The sequence below is a fragment of the Scyliorhinus torazame genome, chromosome 20 (genome assembly GCF_047496885.1).
Source record: "Scyliorhinus torazame isolate Kashiwa2021f chromosome 20, sScyTor2.1, whole genome shotgun sequence".
NCBI lineage: Eukaryota > Metazoa > Chordata > Chondrichthyes > Carcharhiniformes > Scyliorhinidae > Scyliorhinus > Scyliorhinus torazame.
The window spans coordinates 8,279,880-8,300,098 of record NC_092726.1 but is presented as its reverse complement, the minus strand read 5'-3'; the positions used below and the strand labels follow the sequence as shown (position 1 = coordinate 8,300,098).

The following is a 20,219-nucleotide window of genomic DNA, read 5'->3' as shown; positions in this document are numbered from 1 at the left end:
AGGGTGTGGGCTTTTGTTACAATGAGTGAACACTGCACTTCACTGATCGCCATCTCGTGCACATCTTTGTTACTTGTGACTCACTTTCTCTGTCTTCGCAAAGGGAATTGGGAAATACTGACTGACTGAAGGAATTGAAAGGATTCCTACCATTCGGTTACCAGCAGCACTTAGCGATTTCTGGAACTCAGTAGAAATTTACAGTTAAAACTTGTCAGGTGCCAATAGGAATTGTTTTATTTATCTTCTATTGATTCCAATTTGAAAGCCATTTAAAAGGCAATTCGTAGACAATTTGAAGCTTTCAGAGAATCGCAGACGTCCTCTTCTCGCTGAGGCAAACAGCTCGACAATAACTTTTAAAAGTCAAAGTCTGAAAATGAAACATGAAAAAGAGAGAGAGAGAGAGCTAATCTTCAGCTTCAAACCAACAAAACAAAAACTAATCTAAAACTAAACTCCAACTAAACTAAAACACCAAAAACACACTAAAACACGCAAAAACACACACACACGCAAAAACACACACACACGCAAAAACACACACACACGCAAAAACACACACACACGCAAAAACACACACACACGCAAAAACACACACACACGCAAAAACACACACACACGCAAAAACACACACACACGCAAAAACACACACACACGCAAAAACACACACACACGCAAAAACACACACACAAAACTAAAACACTCACAAAAATGGCGGGGGGAACTTCTTCAGTTATATCCTTTCATATCTGCCTTAAGTCAGCGAATCACACCCCAATATAATCCTGATTGGTTTGGGTTAGACTCAAACACGTTTGATTTGACGGCAAGCCGTCCATCTTCAATGTGCAACATTAGTTTGAATTGTTTCATGTCCGAATACTTGTGCATGTTATGGAATGCGATATTCTGCTTAATCTTTACCAGCAAAAACTTAGCTGTTATCTGCATTGTGAACAATGGTGCCTTCATGTTATTGTCGCGTTGTTATGGTGTAGCTCCGTCCTTGATCTGACAGCACAAGTATAGTGTCAAATTGTCTTGCAACTGTGCTGTTTTAATCTATGATGGAATTCTGCTGTTTCATGCTGTTTTTGAGTCTCTATGTTCTGAGATGACCTGAGGTTATAAGTGAATTTAAAATGGGTATTTAAAACTGGGGCTTAATATTTATGCTGAAACAGCTATCACTTACCTATATTCGTTGTATTGGAAATACCCGGCTTCTACACTGACCAGCGAATGAGTGCCTTTGATCCAACTTTGTGTCTTCCAGAGAGAGCTTCCGGAATAAACCGGCAATGTGCCGACCTCCCGGCTCACTGTTTGTGTTGTCACGGGGAGTAAAGCCAACAGTTTAATGGTGTTGCCACCCACAGGTGTGTGAGAAGGGTCAGCAACACCATTCTCTACCCGTTTGGCCACATTGTCTTTGCATCCTCCATGGCCATCCATTCCGGAGGTCGGGTTTGACCTGGGGATTTCTGGTTCAGAGGCAAGGACACTGACCCACCGAGCCAGAGGAACAAAAGAAAATAGGGAGACAAAGGCCGCAGTCCACTTGGATGTGTTGCACCCAAGCAGCACCGTGACATGGACGGTCGATGCCGGGAGACGCCTCCGACAGGCTTCCCGACAACCATTCCGCCTTGCCGGATCTGGTTAGATCCCCCGCGGCTTCGCGATCAGGGTCCTGGCCGTGATGGGCGGGGCCAGGCATCGCAGGCCGAAGCGGGTTTTAAACCCACTTTGGTGCGATGACCCGCGATGCACCGGCCTCCCCAAGGAGACCCCAGCTGGGCGCCATTCAGCACTGGTCAACACACGGGGTGGACCAGGTGGAACGGCAGCCGGGGATGGGGGGGGGAGGTTCTCCCAGCCATCGGAGGTCTCTCGGTGGTCAGGAACAGGCAAGGTTGACGGCGGGGTGAAGGGTAGGGATCCTGGACGAGTGGACCCCCAAAGGGGGCATGGGAAGGACAGTAAAGTGTGTGTGGGGGGGGTGTCCTCAGTGATCCCAGCGCAGGGTGTCAGCATTTGGGGGGGACATGGGGCAATACCCCTGTTTATAGGGGGGATGACATTGCCCCTGGATGGGACGTGTGTTAACCCACAAGCTCAGCGATCGGGGCCCTCTTTCAAAACGGTGGCCCGACCTCTGAGCAGCCGATCCGGCCAGTGCGTTCTGCTCCCAGTGATAGAAAGTAGGCCCAGGGAGGGAGAGGCCCAGCCCGCCGATCGGTGGGCCCCGATCACTGCTAGCCCGCTGAGGAATACCCAGGGTCCAGAAAAGTGACTAAGTGAAGTTCGTGAAGCGGTGGCGAGCTCGGCATCAGAGCCAGCGGGAAACTCCCAGAAAAACCCGCCACAAATGACACTTAGAAACTTTCCCGTCAAATCGCGCCCAATGTTTCCAGATACAAAGGTCAGTGACTTTCTTCAATTTCTCCCAAGGCTGACTGAGCTTCAATTTCTTTCCCTCTCCTTGTCCTCTCTGGGTTCTGGTCAGTGAATCATTCTTTATCTGTGAAGGCATTCGGCAGTAAGCACCCCAAATGGGTCTCCTATCCACATGTATTTGCACAGACACATTCTCACACAAACACACACTTGTGGGCACACTCTCTCTCTTGCACACTCTGTTGTCTCTCGTACACACACTCTCTCGATTGCTTGCACACTTTCTCTCTCACACACACACACACACACATTTCTTGTTGAAATGATCGATGAGAGTTGAGAATCTAATCACAGCGAGATATCTATATTGGAACAGAGACGTTTGATGGCGGAGATGGGATTCCTCTCATCCCCAACGAGACCTCGATCTGCCAAGGCGCCGATGGGCTCACATTGAAAAACAATGATTTATATTCTCATTCCCCAGCACTGGTACAGTCATCTGCAGGATTATAAGTTACAGAAGTTACATAAGAACTAGGAGCAGGAGTAGGCCATCTGGCCCCTCGAGCCTGCTCCGCCATTTAATGAGATCATGGCTGATCTTTGTGGACTCAGCTCCACTCTCCCGCCCGTACACCATATCCCCGAATCCCTTTATTCTTTAGAAAGGTATCTATCTTTTTCTTTAAAAAGTTGAAAGAAGGAGCCTCAACTGCTTCACTGGGCAAGGAATTCCAGAGATTCACAACCCTTTGGGTGAAGAAGTTCCTCCTACACTCCGTCCTAAATCTACCTCCCCTTATTTTGAGGCTATGCCCCCCAGTACTTCCCCATCCCTCTAGCAATGAAAGACAAAATTCGATTAGCCTTCTGAATCACCTGTTGCACCTGCACACCAACTTTTTGCGACTCGTGCACCAGCACACCCAGGTCCCTCTGCATGTTTTAACATCTTACCGTTTAAATAATAATCCATTCTGCTGTTATTCCCCCAAAATGGATAGCCTCACACTTGGCAACATTGAATTCCATCTGCCAGACCCTAGCCCATTCACCTAACCTATCCAAATCCTTCTGCAGACTTCCGGTATCCTCTGCCCTTTTTGCTTTACCATTCATCTTAGTGTCGTCTGCAAACTTTGACACATTGCACTTGGTCCCCAACTCCAAATCGTCGATGTAAATTGTGAACAACTGCGGGCCCAACACTGATCCTTGAGGGACCCCACTAGTTACAGGTTGCCAACCAGAGAAACACCCATTTATCCCCACTCTCTGCTTTCTGTTAGTTAACCAATCCTCTACCCATGCTACCACTTTACCCTCAATGCCATGCATCTTTAGTTTATGCAGCAACCTTTTGTGTGGCACCTTGTCAAAAGCTTTCTGGAAATCCATTTATACCACATCCATTGGCTCCCCGTTATCTACTGCACTGGTAACGTCCTCAAAAAATTCTGTCAAATTAGTCAGACACGACCTACCCTTTGTGAACCCATGCTGCGTCTGCCCAATGGGACAATGGGATCCACCAGTTCCATCATCATACAGCAACAGCACATCACCTGTCCAGCCATATTCAACTAGTTAATTAATTTAAATATTTAAAAAAAAAATGTTCCTTATAGAACCTCAAGGATAAACCCGAACACCAACAAAAACACAGCCCTCTCTTGCCACTCACCCGAACTCAGTCGCTCACCTAAACTCAGATACACTCTGTTCCAATCAGCACTCCGTGACTAAAGGCACTCCTGCCACATCTTTTGTGCACTCACCTCTCCCAGCACTGTCCCGGCTCTCTCCTCCCGCGCTGTTTTCGCTGTCCCGGCTCTCTCCGCCCGCGCTTTTTAAATCTCCCGGCTCTCTCCTCCGGTGCTGTTTTCGCAGTCCCGGCCTTTTCTGCTCCCGCGCTGTTTGCGCTGACTTGTAGACCCTGTAGCTACAAGTCTTCTTGTCAAGCGATGGGATTAACCCTGGTGGAAGATCAGTTGGTGCCAAACTCCTGTAAATCACAGCGAGACAATGCATCAGAAATATCCCATCAGTGAGGGTTCACTTTGCATTGTACTGTTAACACTGGACAATGTCATCACTCGCTCCGAGGAATTCAACACACATTGAAAAATTGCTGGTTTCCCGATATGCCCAAGAAGCATCTTCCCTCTCTCCATCTCCACTCTCCCTCCGTCTCCACTCTCCCTCCGTCTCCACTCTCCCTCCGTCTCCACTCTCCCTCCATCTCCACTCTCCCTCCATCTCCACCCTCCCTCCATCTCCACCCTCTCTCCGTCTCCACCCTCCCTCCATCTCCACCCTCCCTCCATCTCTGCCCTCTCTCCGTCTCCACCCTCCCTCCGTCTCCACCCTCCCTCCGTCTCCACCCTCCCACCATCTCCACCCTCCCACCATCTCCACCCTCCCTCCATCTCCAGCCTCCCTCCATCTCCACCCTCTCTCCGTCTCCACCCTCCCTCCGTCTCCACCCTCCCTCCGTCTCCACCCTCTCTCCGTCTCCACTCTCCCTCCGTCTCCACCCTCCCTCCATCTCCACCCTCCCTCCATTTCCACCCTCCCTCCGTCTCAACCCTCTCTCCGTCTCCACTCTCCCTCCATCTCAACTCTCCCTCCATCTCCACTCTCCCTCCATCTCCACCCTCCCTCCACTCCACCATCCCTCCATCTCCACTCATCTCCATCTCCACCCTCCCTCCATCTCCACCCTCCCTCCATCTCCACCCTCTCTCCGTCTCCACTCTCCCTCCATCTCCACCCTCCCTCCATCTCCACCCTCCCTCCATCTCCACCCTCCCTCCATCTCCACCATCCCTCCATCTCCACTCGTCTCCAACTCCACCCTCCCTCCATCTCCACCCTCCCTCCATCTCCACCCTCTCTCCGTCTCCACTCTCCCTCCATCTCCACCCTCCCTCCATCTCCACCCTCCCTCCATCTCCACCCTCCCTCCATCTCCACCCTCCCTCCATCTCCACCCTCCCTCCATCTCCACCCTCCCTCCATCTCCACCCTCCCTCCGTCTGCACCCTCCCTCCGTCTCCACCCTCCCTCCATCTCCACCCCCTCTCCATCGCCACCCTTCTCCATCTCCACCCTCTCTCCGTCTCCACCCTCCGTCCGTCTCCACCCTCCCTCCATCTCCACCCTCCCTCCATCTCCACCCTCCCTCCATCTCCACCCTCCCTCGATTTCCACCCTACCTCCATCTCCACCCTCCATCCATCTCCACCCTCCCTCCATCTCCACCCCCTCTCCATCGCCACCCTTCTCCATCTCCACCCTCTCTCCGTCTCCACCCTCCGTCCGTCTCCACCCTCCCTCCATCTCCACCCTCCCTCCATCTCCACCCTCCCTCCATCTCCACCCTCCCTCGATTTCCACCCTACCTCCATCTCCACCCTCCATCCATCTCCACCCTCCCTCCATCTCCACCCCCTCTCCATCGCCACGCTTCTCCATCTCCACCCTCTCTCCGTCTCCACCCTCTCTCCGTCTCCACCCTCCCTCCGTCTCCACCCTCCCTCCGTCTCCACCCTCCCTCCGTCTCCACCCTCCCTCCGTCTCCACCCTCCCTCCGTCTCCACCCTCCCTCCGTCTCCACCTTCCCTCCATCTCCACTCTCCCTCCGTCTCCATTCTCCGTCACCACCTTTTCTCCATCACACACCCTCCATCTCCACCCTCTGTCCATCACCGTCTCCACCATCTCTCCGTCTTCACCCTCTCTCCGTCTCCACCCTCTCTCCGTCTCCACCATCTCTCCATCCACACCATCTTTCCATCTCCACCCTCCCTCCATCACCACCCTCTCTCCATCTCCACCCTCCCTCAACCTCCACTCTCCCTCCATCTTCATTCTCCGTCTCCATTCTCTCTACGTCTCCACGCTCTCTCCGTCTCCACGCTCTCTCCGTCTCCACCCTCCCTCCATCTCCAGCCTCCCTCCATCTCCAGCCTCCCTCCATCTCCACCCTCTCTCCGTCTCCACTCTCCCTCCATCTCCACTCTCCCTCCATCTCCACCCTCCTTCCATCTCCACCCTCCCTCCACCTCCACCCTCCCTCCGTCTCCACCCTCTCTCCGTCTCCACTCTCCCTCCATCTATACTCTCCCTCCATCTCCACCCTCCCTCCATCTCCACCCTCCCTCCACCTCCACCCTCTCTCCGTCTCCATTCTCCCTCCATCTCCACCCGTCTCCATCTCCACCCTTCTCCATCTCCACCCTCCCTCCATCTCCACCCTCCCTCCATCTCCACTCTCTCTCCTCTCTCTATCCAGCTCCACCCTCCCTCCGTCTCCACCCTCCCTCCGTCTCCACCCTCCCTCCGTCTCCACCCTCCCTCCATCTCCACTCTCACTCCGTCTCCACCCTCCCTCCATTTCCACCCTCCCTCCGTCTCCACCCTCCCTCCATCTCCACCCTCTCTCCATCTCCACCCTCCCTCCATCTCCACTCTCTCTCCACTCTCCCTCCATCTCCACCCTCTCTCCATCTCCACCCTCTCTCCGTCTCCACCCTCCCTCCATCTCCACCCTTCTCCATCTCCACCCTTCTCCATCTCCACCCTCCCTCCATCTCCACCCTTCTCCATCTCCACCCTCCCTCCGTCTCCACCCTCCCTCCGTCTCCAACCCCTCTTGGTCTCCACTCTCCCTCCGTCTCCACCCCCTATTCGTCTCCACTCTCCATCCATCTGCACTCTCCCTCCATCTCCACCCTCCCTCCATCTCCACCATCCCTCCATCTCCACTCGTCTCCATCTCCACCCTCCCTCCATCTCCACCCTCCCTCCATCTCCACCCTCTCTCCGTCTCCACTCTCCCTCCATCTCCACCCTCCCTCCATCTCCACCCTCCCTCCATCTCCACCCTCCCTCCATCTCCACCCTCCCTCCATCTCCACCCTCCCTCCATTTCCACCCTCCCTCCATTTCCACCCTCCCTCCGTCTGCACGCTCCCTCCGTCTCCACCCTCCCTCCATCTCCACCCCCTCTCCATCGCCACCCTTCTCCATCTCCACCCTCCCTCCATCTCCACCCTCCCTCCATCTCCACCCTCTCTCCGTCTCCACCCTCCCTCCGTCTCCACCCTCCCTCCGTCTCCACCCTCCCTCCATCTCCACCCTCCCTCCATCTCCACCCTCCCTCCATCTCCACCCTCCCTCCATCTCCACTCGCTCTCCATCTCCACTCGCTCTCCATCTCCACTCTCCCTCCGTCTCCATTCTCCGTCTCCACCTTTTCTCCATCACACACCCTCCATCTCCACCCTCTGTCCATCACCGTCTCCACCCTCTCTCCGTCTCCACCCTCTCTCCGTCTCCACCTTCTCTCCATCCACACCCTCTTTCCATCTCCACCCTCCCTCAACCTCCACTATCCCTCCATCTTAATTCTCCGTCTCCACTCTCTCTACGTCTCCACCCTCTCTCCGTCTTCACTCTCTCTCCATCTCCACCCTCCCTACATCTCCAGCCTTCCGCCATCTCCACCCTCCCTCCATCTCCACCCTCTCTCCGTCTCCACGCTCTCTCCGTCTCCACGCTCTCTCCGTCTCCACGCTCTCTCCGTCTCCACGCTCTCTCCGTCTCCACGCTCTCTCCGTCTCCACCCTCCCTCCATCTCCAGCCTCCCTCCATCTCCACCCTCTCTCCATCTCCACCCTCTCTCTGTCTCCACTCTCCCTCCATCTCCACTCTCCCTCCATCTCCACACTCCTTCCATCTCCACCCTCCCTCCACCCTCCCTCCGTCTCCACCCTCTCTCCGTCTCCACTCTCCCTCCATCTATACTCTCGCTCCATCTCCACCCTCCCTCCATCTCCACCCTCTCTCCGTCTCCATTCTCCCTCCATCTCCACCCGTCTCCATCTCCACCCTTCTCCATCTCCACCCTCCCTCCATCTCCACCCTCCCTCCATCTCCACTCTCTCTCCTCTCTCTATCCAGCTCCACCCTCCCTCCGTCTCCACACTCCCTCCGTCTCCACTCTCACTCCGTCTCCACCCTCCCTCCATCTCCACCCTCCCTCCGTCTCCACCCTCCCTCCATCTCCACCCATCTCCATCTCCACCCTCCCTCCATCTCCACTCTCTCTCCGTCTCCACCCTCTCTCCATGTCCACCCTCCCTCCATCTCCACTCTCTCTCCACTCTCCCTCCATCTCCACCCTCTCTCCGTCTCCACCCTCCCTCCATCTCCACCCTTCTCCATCTCCACCCTCCCTCCATCTCCACCCTTCTCCATCTCCACCCTCCTTCCGTCTCCACCCTCCCTCCGTCTCCAACCCCTCTTGGCCTCCACTCTCCCTCCGTCTCCACCCCCTATTCGTCTCCACTCTCCATCCATCTGCACCCTCCCTCCGTCTCCACCCTCCCTCCGTCTCCACCCTCCCTCCGTCTCCACCCTTTCTCCGTCTCCACCCTCTCTCCGTCTCCACCCTCTCTCCGTCTCCACCCTCTCTTCGTCTCCACGCTCTCTCCGTCTCCACCCTCCCTCCATCTCCACCCTTCTCCATCTCCACCCTCTCTCCATCTCCACCCTCCCTCCATCTCCACCCTCCCTCCATCTCCACCCTCCCTCCATCTCCACCCTCCCTCCATCTCCACCCTCCCTCCATCTCCACCCTCTCTCCGTCTCCACCCTCCCTCCGTCTCCACCCTCCCTCCGTCTCCACCCTCCCTCCGTCTCCACTCTCTCTCTGTCTCCACTCTCTCTCTGTCTCCACTCTCTCTCCGTCTCCACCTTCTCTCCATCACACACCCTCCATCTCCACCCTCTGTCCATCACCGTCTCCACCCTCTTTCCATCTCAAACCTCTCTCCGTCTCCAACCTCTCTCCGTCTCCACCTTCTCTCCATCCACACCCTCTTTCCATCTCCACCCTCCCTCCATCACCACCCTCTCTCCATCTCCACCCTCCCTCAATCTCAACTCTCCCTCCATCTTCATTCTCCGTCTCCACTCTCTCTCCGTCTCCACCATCTCTCCGTCTTCACTCTCTCTCCATCTCCACCCTCCCTACATCTTCAACCTTCCGCCATCTCCACCCTCCCTCCATCTCCACCCTCGCTCCGTCTCGACCCTCCCTCCATCTCCACCCTCCCTCCGTCTCCACCCTCCCTCCATCTCCACCCTCTCTCCATCTCCACCTTCTCTCCATCTCCACCCTCCTTCCATCACCACCCTCGCTCCGTCTCCAACCTCTCTCCATCTCCACTCTCCCTCCATCTCCACCCTCCCTCCATCTCCACCCTCCCTCCGTCTCCACCCTCCCTCCGTCTCCACCCTCCCTCCGTCTCCACCCTCCTGCCGTCTCCACCCTCCCTCCATCTCCACTCTCGCTCCATCTCCACCCTCCTTCCGTCTCCACCCTCCCACCGTCTCCACCCTCTCTCCTTCTCCACCCTCCCTCCTTCTCCACCCTCCCTCTGTCTCCACCCTCCCTCCGTCTCCACCCTCCCTCCGTCTCCACCCTCTGTCCGCCTCCACCCTCCCTCCATCTCCACCCTTCCTCCATCTCCACCCTCCGTCCATCTCCACCCTCTGTTCGTCTCCACCCTCCCTCCGTCTCGACCCTCCCCCCGTCTCCACTCTCCCTCCATCTCCACTCGTCTCCATCTCCACCCTCCCTCCATCTCCACCCTCCCTCCATCTCCACCCTCCCTCCATCTCCACCCTCCCTCCATCTCCACTCACCCTCCATCTCCACCCTCTTTCCATCTCCACCCTCCCTCCATCACCACCCTCTCTCCATCTCCACCCCCCCTCAACCTCCACTCTCCCTCCATCTTCATTCTCCGTCTCCACTCTCTCTACGTCTCCACCCTCTCTCCGTCTTCACTCTCTCTCCATCTCCACCCTCCCTACATCTCCACCCTTCCGCCATCTCCACCCTCCCTCCATCTCCACCCTCTCTCCGTCTCCACGCTCTCTCCGTCTCCACGCTCTCTCCGTCTCCACCCTCCCTCCGTCTCCAGCCTCCCTCCATCTCCACCCTCTCTCCATCTCCACCCTCTCTCCGTCTCCACTCTCCCTCCATCTCCACTCTCCCTCCATCTCCACCCTCCTTCCATCTCCACCCTCCCTCCACCTCCACCCTCCCTCCGTCTCCACCCTCTCTCCGTCTCCACTCTCCCTCCATCTATACTCTCCCTCCATCTCCACCCTCCCTCCATCTCCACCCTCTCTCCGTCTCCATTCTCCCTCCATCTCCACCCGTCTCCATCTCCACCCTTCTCCATCTCCACCCTCCCTCCATCTCCACCCTCCCTCCATCTCCACTCTCTCTCCTCTCTCTATCCAGCTCCACCCTCCCTCCGTCTCCACCCTCCCTCCGTCTCCACTCTCACTCCGTCGCCACCCTCCCTCCATCTCCACCCTCCCTCCGTCTCCACCCATCTCCATCTCCACCCTCCCTCCATCTCCACTCTCTCTCCGTCTCCACCCTCTCTCCATCTCCACCCTCCCTCCATCTCCACTCTCTCTCCACTCTCCCTCCATCTCCACCCTCTCTCCGTCTCCACCCTCCCTCCATCTCCACCCTTCTCCATCTCCACCCTCCCTCCGTCTCCACCCTCCCTCCGTCTCCAACCCCTCTTGGTCTCCACTCTCCCTCCGTCTCCACCCCCTATTCGTCTCCAATCTCCATCCATCTGCACCCTCCCTCCGTCTCCACCCTCCCTCCGTCTCCACCCTCTCTCCGTCTCCACCCTCTCTCCGTCTCCACCCTCTCTCCGTCTCCACCCTCTCTCCGTCTCCACCCTCCCTCCATCTCCACCCTTCTCCATCTCCACCCTCTCTCCATCTCCACTCTCCCTCCGTCTCCACCCTCCCTCCATCCCCACCCTTCTCCATCCCCACCCTTCTCCATCTCCACCCTCCCTCCATCTCCACCCTCCCTCCATCTCCACCCTCCTTCCACCAACACCCTTCCTCCATCGCCACACTCTCGCCATCTGCACCCCTGGTCCGCCTCCACCCTCCCTCTATCTCCACCCACCCTCCATCTCCACCCTTCCTCCATCTCCACCCTCTATCCATCTCCACCCTCCCTCCATTTCCACCCTCCCTCCATCTCCACTCCCTCCATCACCACTCTCCCTCCATCTCCACCCTCCCTCCATCTCCACCCTCCCTCCATCGCCACCCTTCTCCATCTCCTCCCTCCCTCCATCTCCACCCTCCCTCCTTCTCCACCCTCTGTCCATCTCCACCCTCCCTCCATTTCCACCCTCCCTCCATCTCCACCCTCTCTCTCTATCTCCACCCTCCCTCCATCTCCACCCTCCCTCCATCTCCACCCTCCCTCCATCTCCATCCTCCTTCCACCATCGGTCCGCCTCCACCATCTCTCTATCTCCAACCTCCACCTTCCCTCCATCTCCACCCTCCCTCCATCTCCACCCTCCCTCTATCTCCACCCTCGCTCCATCTCCACGTTCCCTCCATCTCCACCCTCCCTCTATCTCCACCCTCCCTCTATCTCCACACTCCCTCTATCTCCACCCTCCCTCTATCTCCACCCTCCCTCTATCTCCACCCTCCCTCTATCTCCACCCTCCCTCTATCTCCACCCTCCCTCCATCTCCACCCTCCCTCCATCTCCACCCTCCCTCCATCTCCACCCTCCCTCCATCTCCACCCTCCCTCCATCTCCACTCTCCCTCCATCTCCACCCTCCCTCCATCTCCACCCTCCCTCCATCGCCACCCTCCCTCCATCGCCACCCTCCTCCATCTCCTCCCTCCCTCCATCTCCACCCTCCCTCCATCTCCACTCTCCCTCCGTCTCCATTCTCCGTCTCCACCTTCTCTCCATCACACACCCTCCATCTCCACCCTCTGTCCATCACCGTCTCCACCCTCTTTCCGTCTTAAACCTCTCTCCGTCTCCACCCTCTCTCCGTCTCCACCTTCTCTCCATCCACACCCTCTTTCCATCTCCACCCTCCCTCCATCACCACCCTCCCCATCTCCACCCTACCTCAATCTCCACCCTCCCTCCATCGCCACCCTTCTCCATCTCCTCCCTCCCTCCATCTCCACCCTCCCTCCATCTCCACCCTCTGTCCATCTCCACCCTCCCTCCATTTCCACGCTCACTCCATCTCCAACCTCTCTCTCTATCTCCACCCTCCCTCCATCTCCACCCTCCCTCCATCTCCACCCTCTCTCCGTCTCCATTCTCCCTCCATCTCCACCCGTCTCCATCTCCACCCTTCTCCATCTCCACCCTCCCTCCATCTCCACCCTCCCTCCATCTCCACTCTCTCTCCTCTCTCTATCCAGCTCCACCCTCCCTCCGTCTCCACACTCCCTCCGTCTCCACTCTCACTCCGTCTCCACCCTCCCTCCATCTCCACCCTCCCTCCGTCTCCACCCTCCCTCCATCTCCACCCATCTCCATCTCCACCCTCCCTCCATCTCCACTCTCTCTCCGTCTCCACCCTCTCTCCATGTCCACCCTCCCTCCATCTCCACTCTCTCTCCACTCTCCCTCCATCTCCACCCTCTCTCCGTCTCCACCCTCCCTCCATCTCCACCCTTCTCCATCTCCACCCTCCCTCCATCTCCACCCTTCTCCATCTCCACCCTCCTTCCGTCTCCACCCTCCCTCCGTCTCCAACCCCTCTTGGCCTCCACTCTCCCTCCGTCTCCACCCCCTATTCGTCTCCACTCTCCATCCATCTGCACCCTCCCTCCGTCTCCACCCTCCCTCCGTCTCCACCCTCCCTCCGTCTCCACCCTTTCTCCGTCTCCACCCTCTCTCCGTCTCCACCCTCTCTCCGTCTCCACCCTCTCTTCGTCTCCACGCTCTCTCCGTCTCCACCCTCCCTCCATCTCCACCCTTCTCCATCTCCACCCTCTCTCCATCTCCACCCTCCCTCCATCTCCACCCTCCCTCCATCTCCACCCTCCCTCCATCTCCACCCTCCCTCCATCTCCACCCTCCCTCCATCTCCACCCTCTCTCCGTCTCCACCCTCCCTCCGTCTCCACCCTCCCTCCGTCTCCACCCTCCCTCCGTCTCCACTCTCTCTCTGTCTCCACTCTCTCTCTGTCTCCACTCTCTCTCCGTCTCCACCTTCTCTCCATCACACACCCTCCATCTCCACCCTCTGTCCATCACCGTCTCCACCCTCTTTCCATCTCAAACCTCTCTCCGTCTCCAACCTCTCTCCGTCTCCACCTTCTCTCCATCCACACCCTCTTTCCATCTCCACCCTCCCTCCATCACCACCCTCTCTCCATCTCCACCCTCCCTCAATCTCAACTCTCCCTCCATCTTCATTCTCCGTCTCCACTCTCTCTCCGTCTCCACCATCTCTCCGTCTTCACTCTCTCTCCATCTCCACCCTCCCTACATCTTCAACCTTCCGCCATCTCCACCCTCCCTCCATCTCCACCCTCGCTCCGTCTCGACCCTCCCTCCATCTCCACCCTCCCTCCGTCTCCACCCTCCCTCCATCTCCACCCTCTCTCCATCTCCACCTTCTCTCCATCTCCACCCTCCTTCCATCACCACCCTCGCTCCGTCTCCAACCTCTCTCCATCTCCACTCTCCCTCCATCTCCACCCTCCCTCCATCTCCACCCTCCCTCCGTCTCCACCCTCCCTCCGTCTCCACCCTCCCTCCGTCTCCACCCTCCTGCCGTCTCCACCCTCCCTCCATCTCCACTCTCGCTCCATCTCCACCCTCCTTCCGTCTCCACCCTCCCACCGTCTCCACCCTCTCTCCTTCTCCACCCTCCCTCCTTCTCCACCCTCCCTCTGTCTCCACCCTCCCTCCGTCTCCACCCTCCCTCCGTCTCCACCCTCTGTCCGCCTCCACCCTCCCTCCATCTCCACCCTTCCTCCATCTCCACCCTCCGTCCATCTCCACCCTCTGTTCGTCTCCACCCTCCCTCCGTCTCGACCCTCCCCCCGTCTCCACTCTCCCTCCATCTCCACTCGTCTCCATCTCCACCCTCCCTCCATCTCCACCCTCCCTCCATCTCCACCCTCCCTCCATCTCCACCCTCCCTCCATCTCCACTCACCCTCCATCTCCACCCTCTTTCCATCTCCACCCTCCCTCCATCACCACCCTCTCTCCATCTCCACCCCCCCTCAACCTCCACTCTCCCTCCATCTTCATTCTCCGTCTCCACTCTCTCTACGTCTCCACCCTCTCTCCGTCTTCACTCTCTCTCCATCTCCACCCTCCCTACATCTCCACCCTTCCGCCATCTCCACCCTCCCTCCATCTCCACCCTCTCTCCGTCTCCACGCTCTCTCCGTCTCCACGCTCTCTCCGTCTCCACCCTCCCTCCGTCTCCAGCCTCCCTCCATCTCCACCCTCTCTCCATCTCCACCCTCTCTCCGTCTCCACTCTCCCTCCATCTCCACTCTCCCTCCATCTCCACCCTCCTTCCATCTCCACCCTCCCTCCACCTCCACCCTCCCTCCGTCTCCACCCTCTCTCCGTCTCCACTCTCCCTCCATCTATACTCTCCCTCCATCTCCACCCTCCCTCCATCTCCACCCTCTCTCCGTCTCCATTCTCCCTCCATCTCCACCCGTCTCCATCTCCACCCTTCTCCATCTCCACCCTCCCTCCATCTCCACCCTCCCTCCATCTCCACTCTCTCTCCTCTCTCTATCCAGCTCCACCCTCCCTCCGTCTCCACCCTCCCTCCGTCTCCACTCTCACTCCGTCGCCACCCTCCCTCCATCTCCACCCTCCCTCCGTCTCCACCCATCTCCATCTCCACCCTCCCTCCATCTCCACTCTCTCTCCGTCTCCACCCTCTCTCCATCTCCACCCTCCCTCCATCTCCACTCTCTCTCCACTCTCCCTCCATCTCCACCCTCTCTCCGTCTCCACCCTCCCTCCATCTCCACCCTTCTCCATCTCCACCCTCCCTCCGTCTCCACCCTCCCTCCGTCTCCAACCCCTCTTGGTCTCCACTCTCCCTCCGTCTCCACCCCCTATTCGTCTCCAATCTCCATCCATCTGCACCCTCCCTCCGTCTCCACCCTCCCTCCGTCTCCACCCTCTCTCCGTCTCCACCCTCTCTCCGTCTCCACCCTCTCTCCGTCTCCACCCTCTCTCCGTCTCCACCCTCCCTCCATCTCCACCCTTCTCCATCTCCACCCTCTCTCCATCTCCACTCTCCCTCCGTCTCCACCCTCCCTCCATCCCCACCCTTCTCCATCCCCACCCTTCTCCATCTCCACCCTCCCTCCATCTCCACCCTCCCTCCATCTCCACCCTCCTTCCACCAACACCCTTCCTCCATCGCCACACTCTCGCCATCTGCACCCCTGGTCCGCCTCCACCCTCCCTCTATCTCCACCCACCCTCCATCTCCACCCTTCCTCCATCTCCACCCTCTATCCATCTCCACCCTCCCTCCATTTCCACCCTCCCTCCATCTCCACTCCCTCCATCACCACTCTCCCTCCATCTCCACCCTCCCTCCATCTCCACCCTCCCTCCATCGACACCCTTCTCCATCTCCTCCCTCCCTCCATCTCCACCCTCCCTCCTTCTCCACCCTCTGTCCATCTCCACCCTCCCTCCATTTCCACCCTCCCTCCATCTCCACCCTCTCTCTCTATCTCCACCCTCCCTCCATCTCCACCCTCCCTCCATCTCCACCCTCCCTCCATCTCCATCCTCCTTCCACCATCGGTCCGCCTCCACCATCTCTCTATCTCCAACCTCCACCTTCCCTCCATCTCCACCCTCCCTCCATCTCCACCCTCCCTCTATCTCCACCCTCGCTCCATCTCCACGTTCCCTCCATCTCCACCCTCCCTCTATCTCCACCCTCCCTCTATCTCCACACTCCCTCTATCTCCACCCTCCCTCTATCTCCACCCTCCCTCTATCTCCACCCTCCCTCCATCTCCACCCTCCCTCCATCTCCACCCTCCCTCCATCTCCACCCTCCCTCCATCTCCACCCTCCCTCCATCTCCACCCTCCCTCCATCTCCACTCTCCCTCCATCTCCACCCTCCCTCCATCTCCACCCTCCCTCCATCGCCACCCTCCCTCCATCGCCACCCTCCTCCATCTCCTCCCTCCCTCCATCTCCACCCTCCCTCCATCTCCACTCTCCCTCCGTCTCCATTCTCCGTCTCCACCTTCTCTCCATCACACACCCTCCATCTCCACCCTCTGTCCATCACCGTCTCCACCCTCTTTCCGTCTTAAACCTCTCTCCGTCTCCACCCTCTCTCCGTCTCCACCTTCTCTCCATCCACACCCTCTTTCCATCTCCACCCTCCCTCCATCACCACCCTCCCCATCTCCACCCTACCTCAATCTCCACCCTCCCTCCATCGCCACCCTTCTCCATCTCCTCCCTCCCTCCATCTCCACCCTCCCTCCATCTCCACCCTCTGTCCATCTCCACCCTCCCTCCATTTCCACGCTCACTCCATCTCCAACCTCTCTCTCTATCTCCACCCTCCCTCCATCTCCACCCTCCCTCCATCTCCACCCTCCCTCCATCCCCATCCTCCTTCCACCATCAGTCCGCCTCCACCCTCTCTCTATCTCCACCCTCCATCTATCTCCACCTTCCCTCCATCTCCACCCTCCCTCCATCTCCACCCTCCCTCCGTCTCCACCCTCTCTCCGCCTTCACCCTCTCTCCATCTCCACCCTCCCTCCATCTCGACCCTCCCTCCATCTCCACCCTCCCTCCATCGCCACCCTTCTCCATCTCCTCCCTCCCTCCATCTCCACCCTCCCTCCATCTCCACCCTCTGTCCATCTCCACCCTCCCTCCATTTCCACGCTCCCTCCATCTCCAACCTCTCTCTCTATCTCCACCCTCGCTCCATCTCCACGTTCCCTCCATCTCCACCCTCCCTCTATCTCCACCCTCCCTCTATCTCCACCCTCCGTCCATCTCCACCCTCCCTCCATCTCCACCCTCCCTCCATCTCCACCCTCCCTCCATCTCCACCCTCCCTCTATCTCCACTCTCCCTCCATCTCCACCCTCCCTCCATCTCCACCCTCCCTCCATCGCCACCCTTCTCCATCTCCTCCCTCCCTCCATCTCCACCCTCCCTCCATATCCACCCTTTTCCATCTCCACCCTCCCTCCATCTCCACTCTCCCTCCGTCTCCATTCTCCGTCTCCACCTTCTCTCCATCACACACCCTCCATCTCCACCCTCTGTCCATCACCGTCTCCACCCTCTTTCCGTCTCAAACCTCTCTCCGTCTCCACCCTCTCTCCGTCTCCACCTTCTCTCCATCCACACCCTCTTTCCATCTCCATCCTCCCTCCATCACCACCCTCCCTCCATCTCCACCCTACCTCAATCTCCACCCTCCCTCCATCGCCACCCTTCTCCATCTCCTCCCTCCCTCCATCTCCTCCCTCCCTCCATCTCCACACTCCCTCCATCTCCACCCTCTGTCCATCTCCACCCTCCCTCCATTTCCACGCTACCTCCATCTCCACCCTCGCTCTCTATCTCCACCCTCCCTCCATCTCCACCCTCCCTCCAGCTCCACCCTCCCTCCATCTCCATCCTCCTTCCACCATCGGTCCGCCTCCACCCTCTCTCTATCTCCACCCTCCATCTATCTCCACCTTCCCTCCATCTCCACCCTCCCTCCATCTCCACCCTCCCTCCATCTCCACCCTCCCTCCGTCTCCACCCTCTCTCCGCCTTCTCCCTCTCTCCATCTCCACCCTACCTCTATCTCCACCCTCGCTCCATCTCCACGTTCCCTCCATCTCCACCCTCCCTCTATCTCCACCCTCCCTCTATCTCCACCCTCCCTCTATCTCCACCCTCCGTCCATCTCCACCCTCCCTCCATCTCCACCCTCCCTCCATCTCCACCCTCCCTCCATCTCCACCCTCCCTCCATCTCCACCCTCCCTCCATCTCCACCCTCCCTCTATCTCCACTCTCCCTCCATCTCCACCCTCCCTCCATCTCCACCCTCCCTCCATCACCACCCTTCTCCATCTCCTCCCTCCCTCCATCTCCACTCTCCCTCCATATCCACTGTTTTCCATCTCCACCGGCCCTCCATCTCCACTCTCCCTCCGTCTCCATTCTCCGTCTCCACCTTCTCTCCATCACACACCCTCCATCTCCACCCTCTGTCCATCACCGTCTCGACCCTATTTCCGTCTCAAACCTCTCTCCGTCTCCACCCTCTCTCCGTCTCCACCTTCTCTCCATCCACACCCTCTTTCCATCTCCACCCTCCCTCCATCACCACCCTCCCTCCATCTCTACCCTACCTCAATCTCCACTCTCCCTCCATCTTCATTTTCCGTCTCCACTCTCTCTCCGTCTCCACCCTCTCTCCGTCTCCACCCTCTCTCCGTCTTCACTCTCTCTCCATATCCACCCTCCCTCCATCTCAACTCTCCCTCCATCTCCACCCGCCCTCCATCTCCACCCTCTCTCCGTCTCCACCCTCTCTCCGTCTCCACCCTCCCTCCGTCTCCACCCTCCCTCCATCTCCGCCCTTCCTCCACCTCCACCCTCTCTCCATCTCCACCCTCCCTCCATCTCCACCCTCTCTCCGTCTCCACACATTCTCCGTCTCCACCCACTCTCCGTCTCCACCCTCTCTCCGTCTCCACCCTCTCTCCGTCTTCACTCTCTCTCCATATCCACCCTCCCTCCATCTCAACTCTCCCTCCATCTCCACCCGCCCTCCATCTCCACCCTCCCTCCGTCTCCACCCTCCCTCCATCTCCGCCCTTCCTCCACCTCCACCCTCTCTCCATCTCCACCCTCGCTCCGTCTCCACCCTCCCTCCATCTCCACCCTCCCTCCATCTCCACCCTCCCTCCGTCTCCACCCTCCATCCATCTCCACCCTCCCTCTGTCTCCACCCTCCTTCCGTCTCCACCCTCCCTCCGTCTCCACCCTCTCTCCTTCTCCACCCTCCCTCCTTCTCCACCCTCCCTCCGTCTCCACCCTCACTCCGTCTCCACCCTCTGTCCGTCTCCACCCTCCCTCCATCTCCACCCTTCCTCCATCTCCACCCTCCGTCGATCTCCACCCTCCCTCCATCTCCACCCTCCCTCCATCTCCACCCTCTCTCCGTCTCCACTCTCCCTCCGTCTCCACTCTCCCTCCGTCTCCACTCTCCCTCCATCTCCACTCTCCCTCCATCTCCACTCTCCCTCCATCTCCACTCTCCCTCCATCTCCACTCTCGCTCCATCCCCACCCTCCCTCCGACTCCACCCTCCCACCCTCTCCACCCTCCCTCCATCTCCACCCTCCCTCCGTCTCCACCCTCCCTCCGTCTCCACCCTCCCTCCATCTCCACCCTCCCTCCATCTCCACTCTCCCTCCATCTCCACCCTCCCTCCATCTCCACTCTCCCTCCATCTCCATTCTCCATCTCCACATTCTCTCCATCTCCACTCTCTCTCTATCTCCACCCTCCCTCCATCTCCACCCTCCCTCCATCTCCACCCTCCCTCCATCTCCACCCTCCCTCTATCTCCACCCTCCCTCCATCTCTGCCCTCCCTCCATCTCCGCCCTCCCTCCATCTCCGCCCTCCCTCCATCTCCGCCCTCCCTCCATCTCCGCCCTCCCTCCATCTCCGCCCTCCCTCCATCTCCGCCCTCCCTCCAGCACCGCCCTCCCTCCAGCTCCGCCCTCCCTCCATCTCCACCCTCCCTCTATCTCCACCCTCCTTCCATCTCCACCCTCCCTCCATCTCCACCCTCCCTCCATCTCCAACTTCACTCCATCTCTACCCTCTGTCCATCTCCACCCTCCCTCCATCTCCACTCTCCCTCCATCTC

The 20,219-nt window shown here is 58.8% G+C and overlaps 1 protein-coding gene across 1 annotated transcript in view; it reads right to left on the bottom strand.

Annotated features, from left to right (window-relative positions):
* Positions 1-211: 211 nt before the first annotated feature.
* Positions 212-20,219, bottom strand: part of msmp2 (microseminoprotein, prostate associated 2) — a 111,937-nt gene continuing 91,929 nt past the window's right edge. Inside the window, exons 4-5 of the mRNA XM_072485480.1 lie at positions 4,185-4,411; positions 212-373 (exon numbers count right to left, since the gene is read on the bottom strand). Coding sequence (XP_072341581.1) covers positions 360-373; positions 4,185-4,411 — 241 coding nt within the window. The 3' untranslated portion in view covers positions 212-359. The remainder of the gene's footprint in view (positions 374-4,184; positions 4,412-20,219) is intronic.